Source organism: Carya illinoinensis, chromosome 16 (genome assembly GCF_018687715.1).
Source record: "Carya illinoinensis cultivar Pawnee chromosome 16, C.illinoinensisPawnee_v1, whole genome shotgun sequence".
NCBI lineage: Eukaryota > Viridiplantae > Streptophyta > Magnoliopsida > Fagales > Juglandaceae > Carya > Carya illinoinensis.
This window is the reverse complement of record NC_056767.1, coordinates 26,745,978-26,768,591: the sequence shown is the minus strand read 5'-3', so window position 1 is coordinate 26,768,591 and position 22,614 is coordinate 26,745,978. Positions and strand designations below refer to the sequence as shown.

Sequence of the window (22,614 nt, the reverse complement as noted above, 5' to 3'; positions counted from 1 at the left end):
TTTTTTTTAAATAAAAAAGGCGGGTGAATGCATGGGCTGAGAATCTAAAGCCGAGGTGGGTTTTGGTGAAATGTTGGGGAATTGAGAAGTGGAAGAGGGCCCAGAAGGAACATCCAATAAAAAGAAAGAACATCAACTTGGGAATTGGGCTTAAGAGGGACCCAGCTCTAGAAGACACAGTATTATTACTACCGGAGGAAGTTGGGAACATGCACCAGAAGACAGGAATAAAGTATAATAATTTAATTCATTGTATTTGTCAAAGTTCCTACCTAGCTTTCTAAGAAGACAACATATTCTCACGTTACCGGTCTATTTGCTATCCCTAAAATGATAGCCCTCTTATGAATGTTTGCCATGTAGCTTTTTTATTACATATCCCATATGTCTGTCTACAGTTGATAATAGAGAAAAAAAATTTCTTCCTCCCTCATGAAAACCCCCTTCCTCTTCCACCAAAGCCCTGGTTTGCTTCCTCTCCCGTTGACCCTCCTCCTTTTCCAAAGCCAATTTCGGCGATGTCCCTCAATCCCGAGACGTGATCTCGCCCTCCTGTAACCTTCCCCTCTCTCTCTTCCACTTCAAAGCCCCACGGTTCTCTCTCTCTCTCTGAACTAGAAACATCCAAATTGTAAAAATGGTCGAAGCAAGCTCTCAATTATAGCAGAAACACCCAAGAATTATACAACTCGATTCCTTTAACATATAATCCACACTCGGATGGAGAGATTCCCAATTTTAATACTTGAAGAGTTGATAAAACGCCTGATTAACTCAAACCCACCACTAAATTCAGCAAAAGAACTCCACTTACAACAAATTTACCAATGATTTAATGGAAAAGAAAAATTGTCATTGACCCAGCATTGAAGTCAGCCAATACAATTTATCCCCTAGAGACTTTCCCACAAAAGGAATCCCAACCTTAGTCACAAATTTTTCCCAAAACATTAACCGACCCCAACGCATTGCAAAAATCTTCAAAATAACCCTCACTTGCCAACAACGCAACCGGTTCACACAAAAATTATCACCAACCCATCATTAAATAACACAAACTTATCCAAATCCCTACACAAACACCAATTTTTACAGAAACACCAATCTTCTGGATTTTTTGGTTTTTTTTTGCTCCACTCAAAGTTTTCACAAACTCTCTCCCCCTCTCTCTCTTTTGTGGCGATTGTTATTTACTGTAAACTATGAGATTCCCTTCCTCTTCCTCTTTTTCACTAGTTTTTATTTAATGTTTTTCTATTTCTTTTTTATCTTTTCAATACACAAATACATTTACGGGAAGTAACCACTGTTGTGTGACAGTAGACAGGAGCTCTCTCTCTCTCTCTCATTTTTCCACAATAACTTTTGAAGAATAGAAAAGATATCAGCTTTATTACTGTGAGAAAATCAAATGATGGTGGCAACGACTGTGGTGGGCAAAAGATGTGATAGGCGACAAAATAAGCTGCTGGAGAAAGAGCCTTGTGTGGGTAACAGAGCTTGGTGGTGCGACGGAGTTTTTCTACTATGGCAGCGATAGACCTGGTCTGGTGCAGCGGTGGTCTGGGTTTCGTGTGGTGGTAGGCTGGTTTGAATGTTTTTAGTTCTCCACGTTCTCAAAATTTACTTTCATAGGTTTAATTAGATGAGATCAAATGTACTATTTATATTCTAAAAATTCCTACATATATCGTTTGGATTGGGGGCTATTTAACACCTAATCTTAGCCCAACTGGTCAGAAGCGGAACTATTCTCAGAATATATGTTGCATGCTCCACTTAAGGTTACACCTATTTTTAATTATATTTTTTCATATCAATAATATCCTGTAATACCAAATACAAGTTCTAAATAGACAAGACCTATGTAGACATTTTGTAAAAATATGACTCCTACTAAAAAAAAGATTTTTTTAATATTTTTTCATAATCGGATCTACTTTTTATAAAAATATGATCTATATTTGAAAACAGTAAATATTGCACCTCCACAAATGCGACAATATCTTAAGAGTGGAATCAACCAACCAACCTCCCAAAAATCAATATTATTGATGTGTTACATGACACCAATTAGAGCCATTTTTATTTTTATTTTTCTCAATTTGAGTCTGAAAGCTGGAGTAAGATGACGTATCAGCTTTATTCATGCATGAATGGTCGATGTATAAACATTTTTCAATGAATTGATTGAGGGTGTCGAGTGAGAGAGAGATAAACATGTAAAGTCAATATTATTACAACATTTCATATATATCTCTGTCTCTCTTGAAACTTTTAAATTTAGACAAGAGTGCAACTAGTGAGAATTTTCAATCGAGGATTGTTAATTACAATATAAAATAAATAATAAAATTTACTTATTCTTAACTATATTTTTTGGGACAACTAGTGATTTCACATGATATTTTGAGTTTGAATCTTAATTCTACATTTCATCAAATTAATTGAATATTAAATGAGTTTGGCCTACAATATGATATAAGAGTGTTTTATAAATATAAATAATAAAATTATCTCTTCCCATGAGTTTAACCTTTTGGGATCACAAATGATAATTTTACGTGATATTAGAATTAAATGTGAGTTGAATTCTGACTTTACACGCTATCTCAATTAATAAATATTTTTCATGTTTAGCCTACTAGCTTGTTGATGGAGAGTCAGATAGATGTAAGGAGAGTGTTAGTATATAAAATATATAATAGAATTTAAGGTGATGATCATTTGGGGCCGTGGGGTTTACATGATGTGAACAAAACTGCGAAGCTTCAAATCAGGCATGGAATAATGTACCATAAAGTCAAGCTTTCACGTACTAATCACTTAAACAAATGACCCCACAAGAAGAGATAATGGAGAATTATCTTGTAAAAGCTGATAGACTAGACAGAGGGAATTAAACTGCATGCATGGCTAGCTAGGAGATGATCAGAATATTAAAAGCCATATATTATATGCACCATCGAAAATGATTCCTCCTGTTTTTTTTTTTTTTTTTTCTTGACAGTTGATGCTTACGATTCACGTCTCCTCGTAACCAAGAGCAGCTTTTGCGAAAGAAGTATGTACAGATCGACATGCATGGAACTTAATCGATCGAAGAAGACAAACCGAAAAAACCGAAAAAACAAAAACAAAAACTTGTAGAGATTATTTTCTTTCGAGAAATGCTTTCGCTATAAAGAGATCTCACAAAAATAAATTCATAAATTGACATGAGTTGATGTGATACGTTAAATTATAAAATTACTTTTATTATAAAGTTGATCTAACGTATCCTATATAATCATGTCAGTTTATTTATTTATTTTTGTAGTATTTCTTTTGAGGCTTTAGCACTTCTCCTTTCTGTTTGGCTCACTAACTCCACCCATATATCAGTGCATTTTCCCTAATTTTCTTACCATGGGATTTTCTTACCATGGGAATATTAAAGCAAATTAGCCAATAATAAACTCAAACTAGTCGTGTTTTTTGCTGCGCCAGTCAGGCCTCCCTAAGGTGAACTCCAAGCTTGGATTCTTGATGCCTAAACTTGAACCTCTGGAATTTATTGATTGAGAAAAATCACATACCTGCAATGAGTTTAGAAACTTACACCAATTATTTTTAGGTCTCAAGAGAATTAAAAAAAAAAAAAAACCAGCGATCAATCAATAATATTGAAATTCAACCAACTTTAAGTACTTGTTCATGGGTTTTTACATATAATTGATCAAAATGGAGGAGTTTTCTGAGTTTTCAAAGGTATGATCTCGGCTTGCTTCAGATCCCTACCTGATCAAATTGGTCTCCAGATCTTTGTTGAGATGGTGGATATATTTCAGGTCTTAGAAGTCTATCGGGGTTCCTTGAACTGGCTGCTTGCACCCATGAGCCTGATCTACTGCAACAATTTCATAGGAAATCAGTTATTCTTCAATTATTTTTTTCCATAGCCAATACCGAATGATTACCGCTTTTTGAGTAATGCTAAATACAATTCTAGAGTATGTAAGTCTCGCACACTATTTTTGAAAAAAGTGAATAAATATGAAATTCATCGAAAAAACCAATTTTTTAATATTGAATTCACCATTTTTCAAAGGTAGTACACAAGATTTGTACATCAATTCTAAGACTGTATAGAAAAGTTCACACATTAAGGTACACTGAAAAGTTTAAATGCAATAGTATAATTACTTTAACATATGCTTAGTTATTGTTTGCTTGCTAACTAGTGGTCAAATATAACATTAGAGAAAGCAATTAATATAAACATTAAAACAAGCAAATTAGTTTCTAATTATATTGATATTTGAGTTTAGAATGCTGAGAAAACAAAAACCAGAAAAAAGAGGTGACAGAGATATTTTGAGAAATGATTGTAGGCAACATTGAGCTAGAAAGAATTGAAACAGCTAGCTAGCTAACATTACCATGATCAACTGATCAATTTCAAAAAGTTATTCAGCAAGAACATGCAATTAAGCACCTGGCCTGGAAATGAATTGATCTATTGTCTATCCTTTCAAACTGCTGCAAAGATGAACCCATTAAATATATGCCCTCAAAATCAAGAATGATGAAGTTGAAAGGAGTCAAGTAGTTTCATGTTTCAAACGAGGTGTACTGTCATTATAAGAACACAGAAGAAATTAATTACCGGTATATGTGTACGCTAGTAGTACTCGGTTTATAGGATGATGATCTTGATCCTAGCTACATCTTCAGATTTTACCGTTTGGAATTAATACAAGAGTACTGAAATCTATTCCCATGTTTTGATGAATGAACTCATGAATTCATGAGACTCCAGGATGATAATTATCAACAGATAAATAAGTGCACAAAAGAAGATTAAACTTGAGAAATGTTCAGGATTTTAATATGATATATTAGGATATATATGGATCAAACAGTACTATTTGAATTCCTTAAAATGTTGCAGATATCGTACTGATCACTCTGTATGGTTTAGTAAACATTAAGGCTTAGATTCTTTTTCACCGGCATATAAAACCAATGCTGCTTTCTAAAACACTAGTAGAATAAATCACATTAGAAGAACAAAAGATACTACGTATATGGCATGAGTTCTACTGATTATCATAAGCTCCCATATTATGTCCTTGTACAAATATTGAGCTTCATTCAAATTCTTCAAAAACATAGTCAAATCAAAGCTGGCTTTAAATGAAGATCATGCTGATCTTCTGTAAACACACGGCTGTAAATGCATATTATCATGATTAACCATGCATGCATGCATGTCTTTAATATTACATTCATGGAAAAGTTGATCTTTACTGTCAGATTAACCCTAGCCCAGGTAGGTTCTTTTCATGATGAATTTTACCGATCATGGCAATAGTTCTAACGGAATTTCAGTTGAAGAGCACTCAATATCACTCGTTTTTTGTTTTCCATATCATCAATGCTGGATATATATTGTTTTTCATGCTATTGCACTCAAGAAACTATGTTATAGGGATTCATCCATATGGCTTGGACTAGATTTGAGAAAATATGCGCAAGATTAATATTGAATACTAGAATTACAAAAAGGGCCGTCCTACCTATATATGTATGCAACCTATAGAGAAAAAACAAAACAATGAGCAAAACAAGAATAAAGAAGCCCAAAAGGACACATAAAACTCACAACCTAAAGGAAATCCATATAAAGGATCCATGTCATTTATCCCCTGGATTGAAAGAGATCACTCTCGTCATCGGGTGATCTAAACCAGCTTAATCTTTATCATGATAATGGACCTATCGAATTCATAAAATGTTGTTGAAATTGTAGTCACCTGGAAATTCAATCTTATAGGCATTCTGGTCTAGAACATGATCGCAGCACTTTCTATGGACCTCGAGGCTAGGAATCAACTTCCTACATTTTTAGTTGGAAAATGCTCCATACAAAGATGAACCCACATTAATACATGATTTTTAGTTGGAAAATGCTTCTTGTTTTGCTTGACAATCTTCTCTCGTACGTATCTGCTCATTCATTTTTTATACACTACAACAAAAATCATTTTTTGAGACGAAATTGCTTTGAGACGAATGAGAAATCGTCCCAAAAAGTGAGATTTTGGAACGAAATTTGAATTTCGTTCCAAAATAATGACGGCATGCCAGACCGTTCGAACGCTATTCTTAGGGACAAACTTTTTTGTCTCAAATAAGTTAACCGTTTGACCGTTAATGATTAACCATTCGAACGTTTAATTGTTACCGTTTGAACGTAATATTGGCGCGATAGGCAAAATTATTTTGGAGGGAAATTGACAAACCGTTCGAACGGTAAATTATAAACGTTCGAATGATGCATATTTACCGTTCAAACGTTATTTGAAGCGTTCGAACATGGTACTGTTCGAACGGTAAGTTAATACCGTTCGAACGTATTAACTGAAAATTAATACCCTTCCCTAATTAATCCAAATTTCATGATAATAAATATTATTTAAATGCAATATTCGGTATTAATTATATTAAATATAATAATTAATTCAATTATAATATATTTTAACTGTTAAATATATTAAATGCAATATATTTAATGAGCTTATATATTATTAAACACTATATATTGTATATATAATTTTTTATATATATAGTATATATTATATTATATTTAATTAAAATATATTATACTATTGAATATTATATAGTATATAGTATAAGTTATATTATATAGTATAATTAATATAATATAGACTACTATATACATGAAACTATGTTCATGTATTTATATAACATATATATTATATGTGATATTAACTAATATATATATATATATATATATTTAATAGTATATGTATTACATGACTTGTTTAGTATATTTTTCATATTATATTGCAGTTATAGGCTAATTAGATGACACTCTCTATTCTAGCACTATAAATGACACTATATATACTCAATTTTAGTTTTTGTATCATTATAATACACTCTAATTGCTAGTAGTATTGATGACACTATATATAATAGTAGATATCCTATTATTAAATAATATTATAATAATAATATAATATAATAAACACTATATATATATGCATGTGATACATATAACCCTATGCTATGATACCATATATATGTTATATATAATAGGTTAATATATGTACTTGACTATAATACTAGATGTAATATGATATTTTATACTATATATGTTACTAAACTATATAATATATGTTTGATTATATATTATATAGTTATATTACTATGTCTCTAAACTATAGTATATTTACAAGTTATTATATTTAAAGGTATAGTGCAAAAAAAATACAATAAACAATATTTTAATTTGACGTTTGAACGGTTTAAAATAACTGTTCAAACGTATAAGAAAACGTTCGAACGGCCATTTTCACGTTCGAACGTTTAATTAGAGGGGAAAATTTTTCCGCTAATCTATTTGACGTTCGAACGTTCATTAAGTAACCGTTCAAACATCAATGTTCTAATTTACATTACAGAACCTCACAATCTCGTACTCGTTCCAGTCGACTTCCAGTTGCTCTCATGCTCATTTTCTTCCAATCAACACCATTATTCTTCAATCCAGCCCTCAAATATTACTAACTTCTATCAATCTCTTATATTTTCAGATTAAGAGGTTGTTTTTACCGTTTGATGAAGAATATTTAAGTTTTGGGCATTGGGTACGGGTGGATTTTCCAATTTATCTCTCCAAATCAGGTATTCTCCTTAAATATATTCTCATTTTAGATTTTATATAAGTGTTTTCGTTTGCTATAATGAGTTCGTCATATAGTTTGTTGTCTTTTGATGTAATTTGGACTGTAAATGTTGAGGTTTTCGGAGGTTGAAGATGACTGTAATCTAGAATTAATCCGTTCAAACGGTATTCGTGTGCCATTCAAACGTATGTCCTTAGATCGAACGGTGACTAGTACCGTTTGAACGTTATGTTGGTCAGTGTTAAAATAATTAATACTTTAAATGCAGTAATTGAATTAAAAATTAATTATTTATAATTTACATTTAATAATACTTAAATACTTAAAAGATTAAAGTAATCAAATGAGAATGAATTAAATTACAAATCATCTAAGATTTAATAATACTTAAATATTTAATAGTTGAATTATTCAACTATAGGTTAATACAAATAGTTTTGTTTTAATAACACAAAAATACTTAATCTTTGAATTAATAAAATGAATTTTAAATAAAATACAAATAATCTAGATTTAATAATACTTAAATACTTAAAAGTTAAAAGTAATCAAATGAATTTGAAGTAAAATATAAATTCCGAATTATAATTAATAAAATGAATGTTAATTACAATACAATTAGTTATAATTATTAACTAGAATGTTAATTACAATACAAATAATTATAATTATTAACTAAAATGTTAATTAAAATACAAATAGTTATAATTAATAAAATATTTTGAAAGATATAAAACAACTATCTAATTATTTAATAATATAAATACTTAATTAACATATCTTGCATTGTTTGTTTAATAAATGTTATATTGAAGAATTGGTTGCAAAACAACAAGAGTTAGAGGCTCAATTGGCGAGACAATGAGACATGGAGATGCCCCTCAAACAACATGAAGAAGAACAAGTAGAGTTCAGGAGAGATACGTAACTCCAAACGCAATAGCTTATGCAACAGTACAAGCCTCCAACCAACTGATGGTTTTTTACGTCTAGTTTATGATATTATCTAATTATGTATGAACAATGCTAGTATCATGGTTATTTATTTCTTCGCACTTATTATAAAACTTTTGTGAGTAATTAAACAGTTCCTAATTTATGTTTTTCAAATATTATGGATATCTATTTAGTTTTTTTATAATTATTGGTTTTAATAAAAATAATATCTGTTCGAACGACCGCGTCACTTTTGAACATTAATGGGTAGGCCGTTCAAACGATAATGTACCGTTCAAACATTAATGACCAAACCGTTCGAACGATACCATATGCTCAAAAAACGTTCAAACGCAGGTCATTACCATAGCGTTCGAACATTGATCAGCACCGTTCAATCTCTTCTACCGTTCGATTTGTTCCTTTAACGTTCGAACGTAATTCTATTGATCATTTGAACGTATCTTGATAACCGTTCAAAAGATACATTAACGTTCGAACGGTAACTAAGAAGCATTCGAAAGCTATTTTGGAACGAATTTTAACCGTAACAAAAAAGGTCATCGTTCGAACGGTATCGAACGGTCAATTTCAAAATCGTTCCAAAAGATATATTTTGGGACGAAATTGTGATTTTTGTCCCAATATATCTACTGGGACAGTGATGTTAGGACGACCTTGGGATGAAATTTTTTCGTCCCAAAAAATCTTTCGGAACGAAATCTATATATTTTGGGACGAAAATTTTCGTCCCAAAAACTGTTTTTTGTTGTAGTGATAGCCATGACTCACTCATCAACAATATCTCCTCGTACTGGATTGCAATGTCGAAGGAATAAGCTGATCCAAATCCCAAGGGATAGCCAGATTAAGACTGCATGGACACTAATTCAAGAGGTCTAGCTATAACAGTTGGTATATATAGCTTGATCAAGAATGCTTATAATTAAGAAAAATTCTGCCTAAGCCAACATAAGATCCCCCACGTGAAGTATTCTTCCCCACATCATTCCTCAATAGAGATTCTCGAGGCTTTGATTCATAACCTTTACTTGACTATAGATTTGAGTATCATGATGACATATCCTATAAATTATAGTAGCATTGTACCAAGCTTTGTCCATATATATATAATTAATGAATGCCAAAGTGAATGATAAACTTTATATATCTCGATATATGAAACAACTGTTTTTGGTACGTACCATGAAGATCATGTGCCATGCATTCATGCATCTCTCAAAAATATAAATCATTGACATGTGAGCATCCATGGTCTTGTTACAAGGAACAAAGTGCGCTATTTCGAGAAAAGATTAAAAAAAAAAAAAAAACACATAGTTGTAGCGCCTTTGTTTCTTTGTGTCAGCGTTGATCCTTCCACAAAGCCAACGCAACACACTACAGAAAAAATGTTTATTTTATACAAGATATTTGTGACGAAAATGACTTATTTGTAACTAATAATTTAGTTCAAAATAAATATTTTTCTTGTAGTGACTTTCTTCTAGCTAAAATGAAATATTTGACGTTTAGCACACTTGTGTTGTCCATTGATATACGTCAATTCTCAATGATTTAAAAAGAAGACTACTTTCATCATCTATAGAATAGAACTCCTTGACATGGGCATATCATACTAAAAAAGACATTAGGCTTACCGTCTTGACTAAGAATGACACATATTATATGTATCAATTTCCACATTAGAGGCATTACATGATACTACCTCAAGATTTGGTAATACTAGAACAGAAACTGATTCAGTCATGTCTTATGGATTAGGTGTACATGCATGTACACCTTACTTTTCGAATCCTCAAAGTTAGCTCTTATGGATCTTTCTCAATATGCTAGAATATTCCTCTGTTTAAGCAGTGACCATTGATAGATGAGGGATACAAAATTATTATCGATTATTAAATAATAGAGAACTCCTATTGGAGGGATATTCCCATCCCCTCTTCAAGTTTGGGCCTGAGCAAGACACTGAAGTCAATCTCAACCTGAATCGCTCCCCTCTTATGTGCCCAGGAATCACCAATGGAACTCGGCCCACGAGCTGTACTAGAAGAAAGGGATATCCTCGCGTGGTAAACCAGTCGGGGGGATACAATGGGACACGTCAACCTTGACACCTAGCATTTAAAGATCTAAGTCGGCAAGTGAATGGAGATAGCAGACAACCCTCTATTCCTTGATGATGGGGATGGAAAGATACCGCACTTGTCGTCTACAGTTGAGACGCCACCATGGGAGCCACGCTGCATTAATGGCTCCACCTCAAAAGCCACATTGCATTAAAGACCACAGCCTAACAACTGTGATTGTGATGTTGACCCCTGACACAGGGTATGAAATGTTCCCCCGATACCATGTATAAAAGCCAGAATCTAGGTATGAATAAGCTCTTTGGATATTCTAATTATGAGATAATTCTCCAAAAAAAGAAGAGTAACTTTGGCATTAAAGGCTCTCCGGACCACCACTGAGTCCACCTTTGTCTTTGTGTTGCAGGTAGTAGGATCCCAGCCCAAGTTGCTAAAACTTGGCCCAAGTGTACGAAATATGTCATCAACACGTATAAACTTTGGTTGGCTTTTGTGGGATTACTACGACATGTTGTATATAGTGGCAATATTATATATAGAGTATATCGATCAAGACTCTTGATCTAGATATGTCAAAAATATCAAATTTATATAAATACATTACATAAACTCAATTGGCATTTCAAAGTCTGTTGATAAAATCAGAGGATATAATATTATAAATAATATATTTTGTAAGAAAGAGTTAAATATCAAATACAAGGTTTGCCAGTTTAACTTTTATAGTTTCATACATAATAACTAATTGTATACCCATCAAACAATTCATAAACAACTTCAAACTCATTTGAAGGTAAATATTGAATGGATTGTCAAAACAAATTGTAGTTCGGTGATAAAGTTTGAGTTTGATTTGTATCTACATAAAAATTAAACAAACAGTGCTCAAAACATTTAAAACTCTCTCAAATTTGATTTAATTATAATTTATACCCTTAAGCTCAATAATTATTTAACTAATTCTTTCAGACTATATGACTAAATGTAGCTAGGACCTATCTTGGTAATTACATTACAATGAAAAAGGGAAAATGATAACTAGTTGGAGACAAAAGTCTGATATCAGGCATATACGTGTTGAAGATAATATCTCCCCTCAAACTCAAGGTGGAAAACTTTAGAATCTTGAATTTGAAATTTGAAAATAGCATTCATATTCATTAATTGACTGTTGATAAGATGATGTTGTTGGTGATCATGAAGTGGCTGGCAACTAGAATATCAAATCTAAAGTTATGGCCAACATTGGGGTATAAATGGCCTTGGTCAACTATTGAATCAAAATCAAAAGGCTAAAATTGGATCTGAGGATTAAAACAATGCTTATAGCAAATCAAAACCTAATAAAAAATGTCTCACAACTAATAGAGATGCTCCAAATATATTGATTTGAGACAATACATGTACATAGAGATACTTCAATTATGTACATAATTGAATGGTGATAAGAATTTTGTGGAAGGTAAAGCTCGCAGAAGAATAAATACTCCGCATGATCGAGCCTAGTATTAGTCAAGGGCTTTGATACCAGTGACATTATTTTCAAGAATATGTATATAGTCATAGACAAATGTGGTAGATCCTAAAAATTATTTTAGAAGCTTGTTAGGAGGAGATCATGAGTACTGAACCTCAAGAACCAAAGACGTACAGATTGTAAATGATCTTAGGTCCTGTTTAGACACTTAAACATTTTCAGGTATTCTAAAATATTTTCAAATATTTCATTCCCAAATATCACTTAAACAAAAAATATTTTTCAATTTCAAATTTTTAACTTTTTCATTTAGTTATTACTTAATGGTTACAACTTTTCAAAACTTTCAAACAAAACAAAAAAATAATACAACATTTTTAAATTTCAAAATAAAAATTATATTTAAAAATTATATCCAAATAATTTTTTAATTTTATAATATTTTTATGTCGCTGCAAGCACATATTCTTCCTTATATATATTGTCCGAGTGGCCGGTGTACTACTACTACTCTATAGCTACTTTGAGTACCGAGAAATAGATGGATAAGAAATGACGTTTTTGTTGCTTAGTCAGCATATATAAATACTACCACTCATCCTGTAATATTTTAGATTGTTCTAAGTTTGGTAAAGAAAAAAACAAAAGGATGGACGATGATGATGATGATGATGATGATGAGGATGAATGATTGTATCTGGCTCTGAACAAACTTAAGATAATGAGAAGATGTTTAGATTATATGCAATCATATAATTGCAGATAATGAGTGAAATACGCCCATCCAGACCAACCTCTTCTTTCCTTTCCAGTTAAGGGAAAACATCCACTTTATATGCAACTTCTTTCTTCTCTATTAGATAAATGTTTGGTTCACAAAACAATCTGACAAAACTAAATTAAAAAAGTAATATTCTTTATTATGATATTTCAAATTGTAAAGTTATTTGTCAGTAAAGTTGTAAATCTATGCACTACAAGAAAAATGACATTTTCAACTAATTTATAGCAACGAAAAGACGGTTAGCAACTAAAATTGGTCGAAAATGCCATTTTTCTTGTAGTGACGGTCACATGTGGCGCACCACATCACATTTGCAGAGTATTTATAATCTCCATATATACATAACTATTCATCGTGATTGGTATCTGACTAATAATTTACTGTGTGAGAATATATGTTCCGAAGTGCAAGCTGGACAAAGTAACCAAGCTGAAGACGTCTTGCAACTTTAGCCAATCGAAGAAAATTGGAATTAATCTTAAAAATCTTGATTGATGGATGTCATGAAAAAATCAGACAGTAATGTACGTAGCGGGGGATCATTTATCAATGTCAACAAGTAAAGGCCAGGGATAATATTGAGATCAAGTCAAAGAAGAATTTGCTGACTGCATGAACAAAAGGTCTTGTAATTTCCTAGTGGAGATCAGAGAGAGAGAGAGATGAGTACCTGGAAGGGTTACTCCACAAATTAGAATGGTATCCCATTTCATGTTCCAAGACTGCATTTGGAGCTGTGCTCAAGAAATCTTCGTCTCCAGATCCATCTAATACAAGCAACAAATAAAATTCAGATCAAAATTGTAATGTCCATATATGTGTATATATATAGTCGGTATTCTATTTGCAAAGCGATGTGTACAGTATAATATTTACATCATTTAAACGATAGGATTTAAATTGTAAGATTCAAATTTTAAATTTTATTTTTTAAATAAAATTATATCATATAAACAATATATAAGGCAGAGTCCTTAAAATAAGGATTCTTATATATATATAAACAATAATATATTTTTTTGTAGGAGTTTTCATCCTTGTTATATTCGCATCTTAATCACATGTACATGTTGACATTCAAACCAATAATCTACATCTTAACCCTTAAATTATGTAATCATATTCACGTTTTAATCACATGTATCTATATTTCCCCCCCTTAAATTATGTATTATTCTTGTAGATGCATGGATTCACATATACACACATGTAACATGCAGCACACATGAGATGTACATAAATACATACATATAGAGGATTATTTAAACGCTTATATATATGTATGGTGCATTAAATTATATAATGTGCATGATGTCTGAAAGCATGCATGCATATCTGTAGAAATATAAAGCATAAAGCAAAAGGAGAGAATCTTCAATAATTCAAAACGTGTAGCGTAAATCATGGCATTAATAAGGGTAAAAAGAAACAAAAGCTAAGCAGTATGAATTACCTGAGGAAGCAGCAGGTCTGTCAGTGTTCTTAACAGTTCGATACATCTGCCGAGGCAAATAATTAGAACATTATATAGATATATTATAAATAAATAATTACCAAATTTTACACCAACAGACAAAACAAAATGGGATTAATTAAAGAAATCTACTGCTCAACTCGAAATATAATAATAATAATATCCCAGTCAAGAAAAATCAAATCAGATGCTTCGCTTTCTGGATTTTCTTGGTTTCTTTAATGGCCACGACGTTGATGTTTGGTAAGGTCAGTAATTGCTTCTATTATTGAGAAATGATGGCTACTTTTCTCTCTCTCACACTCTCTTTCTCTCTCTAAAAGTAGAAGTTGTCTTGTTTCATAAAGAACAGACTCAAAACTGTTCATTCATTCACTGCATTCATAGGCTTCTGTGCCATACGGATCATAGACAAAAGTCTTCACCGCACCCCACAGCCACAGGGACACAGGGGACCCTTCTACAGGAGCGTGTCCTTTTGGTTTTCTGTGGTGTGTAAGAATGAGAGGAAGGAAGGAAGGTGAGACTAGTGCTGTTTCAGCTGTACCTGTAAATGGCTCTTGACATGAGCAAGTGTAAGATCTTTCACATCCATGAGCTCTAAAACTGACTTTGGAGTAGCCCCTAATTAATAGCCAACATTACAACCGACGATCAAAGAAAAGTCAAAGAAAGTAAAATCCATCTTATTAGAATAGTTGAGAGAGAGAGAGAGAGAGCAATACTTTCATGGCCACCAAGGAGCTCCACAGCATGAACAAAACGAGCATGAAGAGAACTTGTCCAACGCATTCTAGGAGCCCTCATATTCCTCCTGCTTTGCAGCTTTGGAATAAATCTTGATGATCTCAAAAAGCCGTTTGAGAAATCCGCGGCTCCTGCAGCCCCTATATATTGGTGTTGTGGGAATTGCATATACTGATGAAACTGTTGGGTTCTTAGAGTCTCCATGGTTATCCCATTATACCTTGAAATGGGTTGAAAACCCTCTATACCATAAGGCCTGATGGCAGCAGAAGAACGAGTAGAAGCATTAAAAGATGGATATGCAGCCATTTGGTTGAAAGAAAACTTGCTGGAATGATCCAACGGTGAGAACACCGGAATTCCTTTTATGGCTTTGATTCCCTCAGGAACATCAAGCACTGGAATCCCACGATTTCTATGCCTTGCTTGAAGAAGTACTTCTTCCCCACCAGTACTGTTACTGCTGATGAAGTTTTTTCTCCATGGACTCTCAGCCTCCAAAACACTTTTAGGGTTAGATAGAGAGAATTCAGTCTCAGGTAATTGGGTGCTGGCTCTGATGGAATTGTCGCTGTGCGATTTTAGCTTGACATGATGATCATCTTTGCGCCAAACATCGAAGCTCAAATCTCCTTCATGCGCTGCAGTGCAAATTGAGGAAGGGGCACTCTTTGGAGGGCTTATGTGCAGTGAAAGATCAGGAATCGGATGCAAATTTGAGGGTTCTTCAAGAATGTCTTTCCGGAACATTTTGTCCTCAGAAATACTGCTCTCAAATTTGGTGAGGTTCGAACTCAAAGTGCAACTTCCTTAGCTGAAATTAGAATTCAAGGGGAAAAAACACACACAACAAACACAAATAGCTGTAAATTTTGAGAGGAAAAACTAAAGTAGGGTGAAAAAAAAAAAAAAGAATATCCGAGTGATCTGAAGCATAGAACTTACATGGATGCTTGGCAAAGGAAAACTTTAGCTAAGAACAAAAAAGAAAGAAAGATGGAGGGGTAAGGAAAAGAAGAAGGTGTGGTGTAAAGACGGATAACTGGTAAAGAAAGGCTTTTTCTGTTCTACAAGAAACAGACATCATCAGTAGCGGGGAGAGAGAGAGAGAGAGATACGTGGTGTTGCAAATAAAAATGGAAATAAATGGAAAAGAATGAGAAAGGAGAACGATTTTGGTATGCGTTCTTACTACCTCGAGAGTATATATAGGAAAATGACACTCCAACAGGCCCCCTCTCTCTCTCTCTCTCTCTCTCTCGTTTTCTCCAAGTCAATACCCGCAAAACTACAAAATTCATTACGCAATTTGTTTTACTTCCCCGGAGACGACGGGATAAAAAAATAAAAAATACATGCAAGAGAGTGAAAGATGGACAAATCTATGAATTTTTTGATCTCATCAAGTCCTTTCTAGATCATAAATAAATAAAGTATTTATATATGTACGTAAATGTTGCTTAATTATTTTTAAAAAAAAGTAAAATTTATTATTAAAAAATTAATTTTTTTAGGTGAGTCCCATAATTTATTTATTTTTTTAAAAACGATTATGCGACAATTTTACAATTTACGGTTATAAATATCTTTTTTTCAAATAGATTATAAGATTACTGTTTGAAATTAGTTTGATAAGCTTTAACACGACTTTAATTTGTTTATCAAAATGAACACTTTCTAAATATAATATCATAATTATAATAGATTATCAAATAATATAATTAGGCTTTGTTTGAATACTGAAAGTGATTCATCTTATCTTATTTTATCTCATCATTACAACTTTTTTAAATTTTTATATAAAATATAATAAACAATTCAACTTTTTCAAATCTCTAAACAATAATCATATTAAAAAATAATATTCTACTAATATTTTATACAAGTTTTAACTTTTATATCAATTTATTTTATCTCAACTCACTATCTAAATAGTATCTTAGTATAAAAATCATTTCAATCGTATTATAAACTCTTATAAACAAGTAAATCTTTATATAGGAAGAATATAAATTTACAATGATTGCATCTAAATATATGTATAAGATTATAAACAAAAGAAATTATATTATTAATATAATATATGTTTAAGAAAAATTCTATTTATATGTACTTGGTGTGGGTGGATATTACACATAGTAAATTGCTTATATGACATAATTAAAATTGAAAGTGAAATTTTAAATTTTACAAATAAAATTTTATAATTTAAGTGATATAGAAGTTGTATTCTATGCACCGACTTAAAAATAAAATAACTTCAACTACAACATAATTCTAATAAATATAATCGTTATATACATTCTAATCTATATAAGGTTATTAAAAAACCTCAAAGTTGGTTGGTAAGTATTCTATTTTGCCAAAATTAAATTAATTAGTATATAATCTCTTTGTAGCTAAAGTATTTCTCATAAATAAAAAATGATAGCTACATTCATAAACAAATTATACAAATATAATCTCACAAACTGATGTGGTTTATCTGATTATATCTAATTTACAATAAAAATAATTTTAAAATCTAACCATATCAAATCATGTCAGTTTGTGAAATTGCTTTTGTGTAATATATTTGTGAATATAGTGTTTTCCTAAATAAAAGTTGATGAACAATACTTAATTATCTATTAATACTCTCTCTCTCTCTCTCTCTCTCTCTCTCTCTCTCTCTCTCTCTCTCCCTCCATACTTTCATCCTCAAATATTTTCCTCTGGAGTGTACCAAAATAAGGATATTTTGGTAAAATGATATTACTTTTATAAGATAGTTTACAAAAATAACCTTTCTTTTAAAACATTGTTATGTAAAATATTATGAAAAGTTATGTGTGTTTATCATTTTTCATTAAAAGAAATATAGACATGATTGATCACGATGATGAAGTGATCGATCAAATAGATAGTCCAATTACAAACGTCATCATTCGTAAGTTTGGAAATAGTTAATTTCAGCTCTATTTGTCACAACATAAAATATATAGAAGTTTTTTATTTTTTTTTTGAAATGAAAATATATAGAAATTTGGCATTCGGCAATATAATTAGGTGTCAATATAATGTCTATGGGGAGGATATCATGAAGATCCAATCGGCCAATTGCCATCGGTTCCTGTTAATGACTCTTGGAAATAGCCATTACATTGCATGGTTCGTGGGCTTCGTGATTGAGACAGAATATTTTGTATCCAATATTCTAATTTATTCCCAAATCCAAGAATGGATCAATGATTGATATTGTAGACAATTTTAGAGTAGCATATATGGGTTTAATGATTTTCATATCTTGTTGATTTTTTTTTTTTTTTTAATTTTGAAGCATTTTTAAGGTTGCAGAAAATTAATTATCTTTCTTTATTTATAATTTACTTAGAGTTTATGTATAAGTTTTTTTTTAATTATGTTACTAATATTATTAAATATATAAAGCAATGGATGGAGAGATGGAAATCTATAAGAACTATCTCAAATTAAGTTCTATATACTAAGGAACTGTTTGGACAGTAAGATGAGATGAGATAGTTTAGATGAAAGTTAAATAAAATATTATTTTTTAATATTATTATTATTTTGAGATTTAAAAAAAGTTGACTTGTTTATTATCTTTTTGTATGGAAATTTGAAAAGGTTGTAATGATGAGATGAGATAGTTTTTGAATCCAAATAACTCCTAAATTAACAAATAATAATAATAATAATAATAATAATAATAATAATAATAATAATAATAATAATAAATGAATCTATAAGAATCAGTCCAATGATCTTTGGGTTTAGCACGCAAAAGAGGCCGGGGCCACCGTGATTAGTGTTTGCATGAGCAATCCGAGGGATGAGCTAGTTTATTCAACAACAGCAGCCAAGGGTGTAAACCTGGATGCCAATCTGGGTATGCGGCTATATCTAAATATGTTACCAGGTATTTGTCCAGATATCAGGTTATCCACGCATAACAGGATATAGAATTTGTCAAAAAAATCATTTTAAAGAGAAGGGCTATAAATACAAAACAACTTCGTTTTATGATCTATAAGTTAATTTTTTCTGAAATGTGAAATCTGGTTATGGGTAATATATAGGTATTAATCTAGAATGCCCATTAATTATATCCCCATACCAATATCCGGATAGGGGTTGAATAGGATCAAGTTCGGATACCCGCCCAGCAAAATATGAGCGATTCCTGCCATGGGAGAATCCGATTATCCAAATTCTGGACCAAACCAGAGAAAAAACCTACCCAAATGCACAAACCTATCTAACAGCAGCCAATGTAGCACTGAATTGCGTCATGAGGCAATGGTACTGTAGCAACATCCTCATGTATAATGTACGTTGTGCTACTGCAATTGGTGTCATTTCTTGGTTGTTAATCTAAAGCTCATTAATCTTTGTGGTTCGATCTCCACTCTCTAGGATAACAGAGTAAGATGGCCCCAATCTTAGAAGATATTGGAAAGATTGACTTGATCGATTTGCAAGGAAAATGGGAATGGCTTTTCTTTTCTTTTTCTTTCTCTTTTCTCTCTCTCTCTTTTTTTTTTTCTCAATTTTATCTCGATTCATATTCAGTGAAAACTAAAAAGACATTCTACATGAGTACTTAGCATCCGTTGATCTCCTTTTTGATTAAATCTCAGTGGCTATTATATATAGATGAATTATAGCACATCATGACCAAAATAAATAAAAGTGAGATTCAATTTAAAAAATTCTATTTAAAAGCCTTTACACCACATGCCATTCGTGTAGCATAATTTGATTTAGAATATAAATTTTAAAATTTAAATATTATAAATTAAATTATAGTACCATATGGATAGTAGAATAATTCTATAAGCTAAATGAGTAATTCTATATATAATTGTGAAATGTATGATAGTCATGTAATCGTTTTAAAAAAAATTGAGATTTACTATTAAAAAATTAATTTTTTTCATGTGAGTCTCATATTTTATTTATTTTTTTAAAATAATTATACGACAATTGTATAATTTACAATAATAAATATCTCTTCAACAGTCATATTTTAACATTAAAATAATTAGAAAGATAAAATGACAAACAGTATATGATATAAAGACTCTCAAACAACGCTACTCTTTAAATTTAATGACCATTTTAAGTTGTGAGTACATTTGTCGGCAGTTAAAAAAAAAGGAAGTTCGGCCGCATGAAAAGCCCGTGATTTTGTCGTTTATCTTTTAAGGATAGATGAATGAAATGGGGGGCCGGCCGGGTTGGTGTAATAGTAAATAAAAATAAAATGTTGATTAATTAAGTGGACCCAAGCATTGACCTAAAGGGTCTTTCCTTTATTTTCTTTTTCTTTTTCTCGATCCATCTATTTCATGAAAGGAACTTCTGTATAGGACGACACTAATTTAATGATTTTGTAGTTTTAAGAAAAGACTTGACCATGCATAATTATAAAGAAAATACTTTTGTATTAAAGGAATTACATAAAAATAAATTTATAAACTGATATAACTTGATGTAATACATTAGATTATAAAGTTATTTTAATTATAATTATAAAAAACTTGGAATTAAAATGTCTAAAATATCTTATTTTAATGAGTAATATTCGATACAGTTATAGTTAATTGTATAAATGCTGTACACATATTTTGAAAAAGAATAGAATCTATCGCTAAATAATTAATTTTTTTACGCGGGTCCTATATATATTTACTATTTTTTTTAAAAAAAGTTCGAGACATTTACGCATTCATGTAAATATCATTTCTCTGAAATGACTTCTAACCACCATTCCACTTGTCACTCTAGCTAAGAGATGATCAGAGTAATCGCAAAGACCATCAATTTGTCTGTTACTCAAAGTCTAGTCAAGTTGATAGATGGTATTTAAGATCTTACATTAATTTGGGATGGAGAAGATTTTACTCGTTATAATTATCCTAATGAAACTCTAATTATACTTACATTGACTAGTCATTTTTTAGTTTGGACTTATATGCAGCTTGAGTCTTTCTTGTAGAGTTACAAATATTTTCAGAACCTATCTAAATAAAAAGTACAGGACTTGATCTGTGTCATTTATGATGGAATATCCTGAAGAGGGCATTGAGAAACATCTTGCTCTCTATAATAAGCTCAATATTTTTACTTTAGTGTGGATGTATCGACATTGGCTTTCTATCAAAGAATGTAAAAGACCACTAGGTTTATACTAGGTTCTTGGTGCAAAGAAATTAATCTTATTTCACAAATATGGTAATTTTGTCATCGTAAACCCTATTTACACACACACACATGTATACCTTTATGAGTTTCTTAGTTGTTCTGTTTTTTCATCCTCCCAAATAATCCATTATTCTAATTCTCAAACTACTTCGTGTTGCATTTGGCACATTTATATGATTATGGGACATGCACCCACATGTCGGCATTCTCCTCCATTCTTCGCTTCCCCGGGCCCCATCATTTTGACTATACATAAACTAGAAGAATTTCAAAACCCTAGGCCGAATATGAAAGATAAAACAGCACAGAAATCCTTCCTAGATCTTTTATTTATAGTCAATCAAGGAAATTCTCCATTTTCTCCTAGTTCTTTAATGCATTCGGCGGATGTACTTTTAGACATTTCATCAGAGTTCAAACCGGCCTATATGTCACAACAATTACGATGGTTCATGAAGTCAATCGATATGTTTGACGATCTTCAAGTAGTTGCAATGCCATGTAGGAACATAAATGTTTGATACAATTTTAAGATATACAAATCTTACGTTAATATCTTTAAAAGATTATGAAAAAATAAATTTTTTATATGGGTCATAAGTATGTCTTACTTTTTGTTAAAGAAAAGATTATACGATATTTACACGATATCTTAAGACGGTAGAAATCATTTTTTTTATATAAATATATAATGAGTGGAGATATTTTCTAATTATTTGATCAAATTGAACGGTCCAATTTCAAAGAGAGACACATCATATGGACCCCTTATCATTTAATATTATTGTCCCTACAAAACTCTTAGGTAGTGTGGATTTCATTCATATTAATTAGTATTTAATAGTGTCACTATGTAATGAACAATCCAATTCAGTTAAAAGACCCCATTTGAAGTCCGAATGATAAAAATAATAAAAGTCAGTGTACGTCTCTCTCTCTCTCTCTCTCTCTCTCTCTCTCTCTCTCTCTCTCTCTCTCTCTCTCTCTCTCTCTCTCTCACACACACACACACACACGTATTATCTTAATATATAGGTATAAATTTCCTTAATTCTATGAAAGTATAGCTAGCTTGCCATAATCATAGATATCAATGTTGCATATAATGATCATTTTTTTTTTTTTCCTAACAAAAAGGTCTTTGGCCATTGATTAGCTAGGTCTTCCATGTCGGTGAGCTT

General features: G+C 31.4%; 1 protein-coding gene across 2 annotated transcripts; it reads right to left on the bottom strand.

The window, feature by feature from the left end:
- Window positions 1-2,928: 2,928 nt before the first annotated feature.
- LOC122299698 (transcription repressor KAN1-like) lies at window positions 2,929-16,412 on the bottom strand. 2 transcript variants are annotated; one of them, XM_043110111.1, is made up of 7 exons: window positions 16,172-16,412; window positions 15,205-16,040; window positions 15,027-15,103; window positions 14,459-14,504; window positions 13,676-13,772; window positions 3,781-3,889; window positions 2,929-3,578 (listed from the first exon to the last, which is right to left on the bottom strand). In XM_043110111.1, exons 2-7 carry the CDS (start codon window positions 15,974-15,976, stop codon window positions 3,465-3,467), a joined length of 1,215 nt encoding a protein of 404 aa, XP_042966045.1. In that variant the 5' UTR covers window positions 15,977-16,040; window positions 16,172-16,412; the 3' UTR covers window positions 2,929-3,464. The 2 variants fall into 2 exon arrangements, with proteins under 2 accessions (XP_042966045.1, XP_042966046.1); XM_043110112.1 differs by having other exon boundaries at window positions 3,781-3,886.
- Between the last annotated feature and the right edge of the window lie 6,202 nt (window positions 16,413-22,614).

Bases quoted from the DNA above. Each gene is read 5' to 3' on its own strand.
- LOC122299698 (XM_043110111.1), bottom strand. From the start codon at position 15,976: ATGTTCCGGAAAGACATTCTTGAAGAACCCTCAAATTTGCATCCGATT. The intron at 15,104-15,204 runs GTATTGCTCTCT...GCTATTAATTAG, and splicing joins GCTCCTTGGTGGCCATGAAA to GGGCTACTCCAAAGTCAGTT. The intron at 3,579-3,780 runs GTAGGGATCTGA...AACTCATTGCAG, and splicing joins CTGGAGACCAATTTGATCAG to GTATGTGATTTTTCTCAATC.